Below are 8,160 nucleotides of genomic sequence, written 5' to 3'. Positions count from 1 at the left end.
CCGCGCCAGAGACGCAGCAGCACTCCCACCGCCCACACCCACCGCGCTCTCGCTCGCCTGTACTCCCCGAGCCGGTCCGTGCCGCCGCAGCCGCCCGGCCCACCGCCACCCTCTGCAGTCATGTCCGCCAGGTCCGTGTCCTCGTCCTCCTACCGCAGGATGTTCGGCGGCCCCGGCACCGGGAGCCGGCCGAGCTCCACACGGGGCTACGTGACCACGTCCACCCGCACCTACACCCTGGGCAGCGCGTTGCGCCCCAGCACCAGCCGCAGCCTCTATGCCTCGTCCCCCGGAGGCGCGTACGCCACGCGCTCCTCCGCCGTGCGCCTGCGAAGCAGTGTGCCCGGCGTGCGCCTGCTGCAGGACTCGGTGGACTTCTCGCTGGCCGACGCCATCAACACCGAGTTCAAGAACACCCGCACCAACGAGAAAGTGGAGCTGCAGGAGCTGAATGACCGCTTCGCCAACTACATCGACAAGGTGCGCTTCCTGGAGCAGCAGAACAAGATCCTGCTGGCCGAGCTCGAGCAGCTCAAGGGCCAGGGCAAGTCACGCCTGGGGGACCTCTACGAGGAGGAGATGCGGGAGCTGCGCCGGCAGGTGGACCAGCTCACCAACGACAAGGCCCGCGTCGAGGTGGAGCGCGACAACCTGGCCGAGGACATCATGCGGCTCCGCGAGAAGTAAGGCGGCGCCCATGCGGGGCTGCGGGAGGGGAGGGAGAGGGGAACAGGGCCCCCGCGAGAAGCTGCCACGCCCTTGATGTGGCTGGGGTGGTGGCTGCCTGGGGGACAGCGGGTGAGCGGGGTTGTGGGTGCGGCGGCGCAGCCCCGCCCTAAACCCAGACCTTGCAGTTAGCATTTCCCCTCCACCCCCACTGGTTGCCCCAAAACACCCCGCTTCAGGTTACAGATTTCTTAAAACTACCGCTCTGTCTGCAGCCGAAGGCCCTTATAAGCGATGAGCGCCATTTCCCCAAACTTTTAGAAAGTTTCCTGGCCGCTTCCGGCGGGCTTCCAGCGTGGGGCGGGAGGAGGGAAGAGAGGAGGGAAGTGGCGGAAGCGAGACAAAGGGATTGCGGAGGTTCCTCGGGGGCGGGGTGGCGGCGGTCGCCTTCCAGGTTCCGGTGGCGACCGTGATTGCTTTTGCACGCTGTCGCCGAGGACCCGCTAAAACGTGCGGAGGGCCGCAGTTCTAAAAGCCGCAGTGCTTGGCTGCCCGCGGAGGTGGCGCAGCAGCTTCTGTCGAGAGGCGCAGCGACGTGGTGGTTGGGTGTGGCCGCCCCGCCCCTGGCGGTTTCCCAGTTCCCGTTTGGTTAATGTGCGACTGTTTCAGGTTGCAAGAGGAGATGCTTCAGAGAGAGGAAGCCGAGAGCACCCTGCAGTCTTTCAGACAGGTTTGTAGATTCTGTTCCCGCTCGCAGCCACCGGACCCCACCCGATCGACCCGGAGCAATTCTCAAAGTTACGTAGCCCGTGTCTAGATAGTGCAAAACTTCACGTCTGTGCACAAAGCCCCCTAGTGGCAGAAAGAGCACAGATTGGAGCTTCTCCCAATGAAAACCCTTGAATGAGTGAAGCTGTTCCTTAGGACAGAAAGAAAGTCTTTAACTTTTTACTTTGTTTCGAGATTTTTTTCCAAAGAAATTTTTTTTTCCGTTTCGTTTTTGCAACACATTGACATTCTGATTCTGAACAGTTACAGTTTGATGTAGATTAAGGCTTACTAAAGTCAAGTTGGCTAACTTTTACAAGGCCATGAAAAGCACAGTTATACCCTGTAGTTTGAAATGTAAACGTGTTGGAGGATAAGAAACTTAGTTTAACTGGACTTACGCCAGCAAGTTTCTTTTCTTCCCTGCAAGTTTCATTGTGGCATTAAAGTTATATGGAAGTATCACTAGGCACAACTATTTTGTGATCTAATAAGAGTGAAAAGGAGCCATCTGTCCCCTGGGCTGAAAGTATTAATGGTTTCTACGGGCTTCACGATGGAATGTAGATACAGACATTCTGGCAAGTGTGGTGGCTCTGGACAGAAATAATAGGAGTCTTTGTGTTCCCAGAGAAGCTTTGCAACAGGCTACATTCTTATTGAATATGTAATGATGTAAGCGCAGTTCTAATTGGACACACGTATTGGCTAACATCCGTTATCTAGTATCTGGTCCAGACTTGTGAAGTATCTGATGGGAAAAGTTCTTAAAGCTACAATCATACCTCACATTTTGGAAGGCCTTTCTTTATTTGGTTTCTTTATTCTCTAGCACTTTCTCCTTAAATGAAGAACAAACCTAGGGCCCAAGAATGGATTTTTTAAGTAAAGGACTTTTTGCTCCAAAGCTAGATAGACTTCAAGGATTTTTAGTTTGAAATTGGAATTCAAAAGCAGGAAGAGCCGCTAGCATAGTTTTATTCTCCTGAACACTTACTGGGATGGCTATCTAAGCTCTCAGATGAATAGTCTAGAATAACATTTTGAAGCAGAAATACATTTACCAAATTAAGTTAAGCACTGCAGTGTGTGGCCCATTTTAGTAACTGAGCATTTGTAATCATCATATCTGTAATGTTTTCTGCAGTGTAGTGAGTTAATATAAAATAAGATTAATATGAATGATCTCCTCTTTAGGGATTCAGTAAAATCCCTCATATTTTCTTCAAGGAAGTAGAAATGTCACAATGTCACGTAATTATCTTCCGCATCTTTTTTTAGGGCTTAACAAGCAAAGTGAATTTTTCCCAAGCCAGGTTTTTTTTTTTTTTTAATTATCACTCATTCCTCATTCACATTTCCATGAAGGTGAGAGAGGTCGCTCAACATTTTAAGACTTCAGTGCTATAAAGTGTATTCCACATACAATTACTGACAAGATAAGAGGTATAAAAATTCTTACAACATTTCCTTGAGGGGAAATAAAATCTTTGGGACATAGCAATTTGCAAGTGATGGAAACACAGGAGAGCCTGAGCAGCAAGGATTCTGCATATAGTTTCATTACATGCATTTTGACCAGTCATTCTGAAACAAGCTAAGTAACTGAATTTACAAAGTGCTAAGTGAAAAGGATGGACACACGTTTGCAGGATGCAATGGGAGTTTTTTGTTTGTTTTTTTTTAAAGATTTTATTTATTTATTTATTAGAGAGCGAGCGAGCGAGAAATAGCATGAGAGAGGAGAGGGTCAGAGGGAGAAGCAGGCTCCCCGCTGAGCCGGGAGCCCGATGTGGGACTCGATCCCAGGACCCTGGGATCATGACCTGAGCCGAAGGCAGTCGCTTAACCAACTGAGCCACCCAGGCGCCCTGCAATGGGAGTTTTAAGAGAAAATTCTACCAGATTTGGAAGCAAAGAAAATACAGTGCAGAATTACATTTCTTTTCCTTATGTGCCTGAACTGCATCTTTGCCAGTGTACAAATTGAACTGGATTATAAATCTAGCCTTGCAACATCTAGCCTTGCTAGATGACTATATACTTGCTTTGCATTCTAAGGATACATTTGGCTTAGTCAGTTAAGCCTCGGACTCTTGATCTCAGCTCAGGTTTTGATCTCCATCGTGAGTTCAAGTCCCATCGTCGTGGAGCCCACTTTAAAAAAAAAAAGATTTCAGCAGAGAATAAAAGAGCTCAGATATACACTGAAACTTTTGAAGCACAAATTTCTGTTTTACGTGTCCTCGAGTATACACAAAATGAAATCTGGTCAACCCTATTACATCATGTTATTTCATGACATTCTAAAAAGATATCTTAAAAATGTGGTGACATTGATTTTTCTGGGTTTAAAAAAATAATAAAATCAAGTCAGGGAAAGACATACCATATGATTTTCCTCATGTGGCATTTAAGAAACAAAACAGATGCACAAAGAAAAAGACAAATCAAAAAACAGCTTCTTAGCTACAGAGAACAGGCTGAGGGCCACCAGAGGGGAGGTGGGTGGGGGATGGGTGAAATTGGAGATGGGGATTAAGAGCACAAGCACTGTGATGCGCACTGAGTATTGTACAGGTACAGGGTTGTTGAATCACTGTATCGTATACCCGGAACTAATGCGTTCGTATAATATAGTATGTTAGCTATACTGGAATTGAAATTTTAAAAATAATGAGAAACTTCACTAGTGTAATGGAGATTCAGAGTGCAGTTTAACATTTACTTATTTTTAAATTGCTTATTAGCCATCTGAATACAATACAGTGGGTCACAATTCAAATTTACTAATGAAGAGAAGAAAGTATAGTATATTATCGTACTGGGTGATTTATAGACTTATTCAGAGGTCATAAAAGTTCTCAACAACCTTTTCATAGTAAAGAGACTAAGCTCATATGGTTCACTTAAAATGAAGAAAGGAGGTAAGCCATCGACTTCAGCACCCTCCCATCTGCCCTGTCTTTTCTCTTTTCAAACCAGGATGTTGACAATGCTTCTTTGGCACGTCTTGACCTTGAGCGTAAAGTGGAATCCCTGCAAGAAGAGATTGCCTTTTTGAAGAAACTACATGATGAGGCAAGTGGAGCCACGTTTCGTGAATGAATGTGGATGAAGTTGCCCCCATCCTGGGCATGGCTGACCTTCTGTCTGTTCTTTCTGCAGGAAATCCAGGAGCTGCAGGCCCAAATTCAGGACCAGCATGTCCAAATCGATATGGATGTTTCCAAGCCTGACCTCACGGCTGCCCTGCGTGACGTACGCCAGCAGTATGAAAGCGTGGCTGCCAAGAACCTTCAGGAGGCTGAGGAATGGTACAAGTCCAAGGTATGAAAGCAATCAGTGTGGCTAGAACAAGAGAAGAGCATTTTGTTCTGGAAATGCTCGTACCTGCCTGTGATCCCTGCACACCCTTTAAGTCCAGTCAGAAAGTTGGCTTGAACTTCTTGAACTTCTCGTCCCAGTTGTATTTATTGCTACAGCCTCCCTATCACTCATCCCTTCTTTCCACTCCCTTCTGAACCCTACTTCAGAGGCAATCCCAACACCACACCTGTGACCCCCACCCTTCTTGAATGAGGGTAATGTATCGAATTTCTACTTGAAAACATTGTCAGCATTCTGCCACTCTTCCTTCGCTGTTCAGAACAGAAATGTAGACATAGTCTGGAGGACATGGAGCTTTGCACTTAAGATACAAAATTTGATTTGGATCATGTGCTATTTATTTATTTGTTTGCTTACCATCTTGAAGCTTTCCCCTTTTTCCAGGCAAGGGAGAATCTTAGGGGATCTTAGGGGATCTTAGGGGACCAAGTCACGTGGGTGGTCCACATTTTGTCATTTCTTTCCAACAGTTTGCCGACCTCTCTGAGGCTGCTAACCGGAACAATGATGCTCTGCGCCAGGCGAAGCAGGAGTCGAATGAGTACCGAAGACAGGTGCAGTCCCTCACCTGTGAAGTGGACGCCCTCAAAGGGACTGTGAGTATCCCATCCCACTAAAAAACGGACCATAAGCCGCTTGTGTCATGCACATTGATCAAGCTCATGGTGCTATCCGAACAAAACCTCAAATGAAGACAAATTTATGTTTTAATCCAAAGAAAATGAGCTGTCAGGACAGATTCAAAGAGCACTTCGAGATGTGAAGGTTTTAGCTTATACCTGTATTCTTGCTTCTAATACTTGATGCTTATATCCTTCACCTGAAGTTGGAGTGCTGCTCCCCATTTTTGCCACTAGGGGAACAGATCGTGGGTCTGGGAATAGCTGGGGGTTTCCTGGGAAGTAACAACGGAAGCCTCTCTTACCTCCTGCAGAATGAGTCTCTGGAACGCCAGATGCGTGAAATGGAAGAGAACTTCGCCGTCGAAGCTGCTAACTACCAAGACACTATTGGCCGCCTGCAGGATGAGATTCAGAACATGAAGGAAGAGATGGCCCGTCACCTTCGGGAATACCAGGACCTGCTGAATGTCAAGATGGCTCTCGACATTGAGATTGCCACCTACAGGAAGCTGCTGGAAGGCGAGGAGAGCAGGTGTGGCACAAGGGCTTATGCACGTGTGTTAATAGGTACCCTTTTTTAGGAATTATGCCCCTCACTTTACCTACATGCGTTACTTCTTCATCTTTAGAACATTTCTTCAACGTAGCTGCTGACCACTTCGTATAGATATGGAACCTTAGGTTTGGGAGATTTAGTAACTAACTTGCTCTAATCAGTGTTAATCAGTGGCAAAGCTGGGATTTGAACTCACAACTCAGGGAGCGCCAACGCTTTTCCCACTCTGCAATGCTCAGAGAAAACACTCAAAGGAAAAGATTTTAAATGTACTAATGAGACCGTCCTAGGTAAATACTTCGGAGGCAAATCCCTCACTTAATGAACTACGAAAATACATTCTCTTATTTGATGAAAACAAGAAGTTGAAGAAATTCATTCCTTATTGTTTGAGTCGTTTTCCAAAATTATACTGTTTTTCTTTATCTCTATATAGGATTGCTCTGCCTCTTCCAAACTTTTCTTCCCTGAACCTGAGGGGTAAGCATTTGATCCCCCCTTATGAAAAATTTCAGCAGCTTGTAACCAGTCCGTTTATGATAAAGCACTAATTTGCTAAATGATTTTTTGAAAATGCCATACAAGATAAACTCCTATAAAACATCCATAATTTTTAGACCCAAGTACTGTCTTATAATCTGTGCTGCCAGTTAAATTTCAACTCCCTTGGACTTCTTCCTTTGGAGTATGCACTGAAATAGTCCATCCTGATGCTACCGCGTTACCAGGCCCTAGTAAAGTCTTGAGAATTATTTGGGGAGGAGCGCTTTTGACGGTTGTGAACAACGATCATAATTCTTTGGGCAAAATAGTTACTTGTCTTTTTAGAATTTCACTTTTACTAATTTTGGGCGATTTTTCTTTATTCAGAAACCAATCTGGATTCCCTCCCTCTGGTTGACACTCACTCAAAAAGGACACTTCTGATTAAGACGGTTGAGACTAGAGATGGACAGGTTGGTATATTTCAGCCAAAACGCATAATCTCAGGCAGACATCGATAGCTTTGTGAATCAATAAGTCTCTATCTCAGATAACACCTGGCTAATTGGGGAGGTTTTGATTTCACTCATGACCCCTCAAAAGAGAATAGGCCTTTTTTCCCGGCACGACACACAGCCAACTATTTGGCTCCTGAATATGAAGGTGACATAGCAGTCTTCCTACTGTCCAAAATAAGTGATTGTTTTCCTACGCTCCTTAATTTAAGATCAGCGCACAGCTTCTTTAAGTTACTTCCTAGACTCATTCCATGAGCTACTTCAGTAGACTCCCTTGATATCAGGAATGTTTTGATCCTGGACATACGGGCTTCCCTACTGACTGCCACCTGAATACTCTTAGGCCCTTTGACATAGCACAAGGATATGCCGGATAATCAGTTCGTTTCTCGTTACTTCTCTACGCCAGGAAAGAAATGGCCGAAATCTGTTGCGATCTTCATGGAATCTCCCCTTGCACATACACTTAAAATGCACTTGACTGTACAGTTTAGTCCGTCTTCGTGGCTTTTAAACTTTGCTGCATAGGATTATCACAGCATCCTTCATACACAGTTTTAAGTTTTCTTTTTTTAAGTGCTAACATTCCATAGGATACTTCTTTTGCGTGTAGGTGAAGAGCGTCTTACACATGTATCTGTCCCTCCTAGCTGTGACCTTGGCCGTGCACAGCTAACATAACCTGCCTATTTTCACCATCAATGATACCTACTTAGGAGGGTTTTCCTTTGTCATGCTTATCGGGGTAATTTCATCTTCAACAGGTATTCTATTTGATTCGAATTTTTTTGTTAACAGGTTATCAATGAAACTTCTCAGCATCACGATGACCTTGAGTAAAGAGGGCACAGAGTCAGTGCAGCAATACTACCAGCAAGAATAAAAAAGAAATCCGTATCTTAAAGAAACAGCTTTCAAGTGCCTTTCTGCAGTTTTTCAGGAGCGCAAGATAGATTTGGAATAGGAATAATCTCTAGTTCTTAAGAACCAACACTCTTAAAAGATTTAGGAAAAAGTTTACAACATAATCTAGTTTATGAAGAAAACTTGTGCTAGAATACTTTTTAAAAAGTATTTTTGAATACCATTAAAACTGCTTTTTTTCCAACAAATATCTGACCAACTTGTTTCTGCTTCAATAAATCTTTGGAAAATT

General features: G+C 45.0%; 1 protein-coding gene across 1 annotated transcript; it reads left to right on the top strand.

Annotated features, from left to right (window-relative positions):
* Positions 1 to 6: 6 nt before the first annotated feature.
* On the top strand, positions 7 to 8,160 carry VIM (vimentin). The gene is made up of 9 exons (XM_081811680.1): positions 7 to 683; positions 1,336 to 1,396; positions 4,420 to 4,515; positions 4,603 to 4,764; positions 5,295 to 5,420; positions 5,759 to 5,979; positions 6,440 to 6,483; positions 6,874 to 6,959; positions 7,803 to 8,160. Exons 1-9 carry the CDS (start codon positions 121 to 123, stop codon positions 7,842 to 7,844), a joined length of 1,401 nt encoding a protein of 466 aa, XP_081667806.1. The 5' UTR covers positions 7 to 120; the 3' UTR covers positions 7,845 to 8,160.

Source organism: Leptonychotes weddellii, unplaced genomic scaffold, assembly GCF_054177405.1.
Source record: "Leptonychotes weddellii isolate Sample4059 unplaced genomic scaffold, ASM5417740v2 HiC_scaffold_9322, whole genome shotgun sequence".
NCBI lineage: Eukaryota > Metazoa > Chordata > Mammalia > Carnivora > Phocidae > Leptonychotes > Leptonychotes weddellii.
This window is presented reverse-complemented; position numbering and strand designations above follow the sequence as displayed.

Bases quoted from the DNA above. Each gene is read 5' to 3' on its own strand.
- VIM (XM_081811680.1), top strand. From the start codon at position 121: ATGTCCGCCAGGTCCGTGTCCTCGTCCTCCTACCGCAGGATGTTCGGC. The intron at 684-1,335 runs GTAAGGCGGCGC...CGACTGTTTCAG, and splicing joins ATCATGCGGCTCCGCGAGAA to GTTGCAAGAGGAGATGCTTC. The intron at 1,397-4,419 runs GTTTGTAGATTC...TTTTCAAACCAG, and splicing joins CCCTGCAGTCTTTCAGACAG to GATGTTGACAATGCTTCTTT.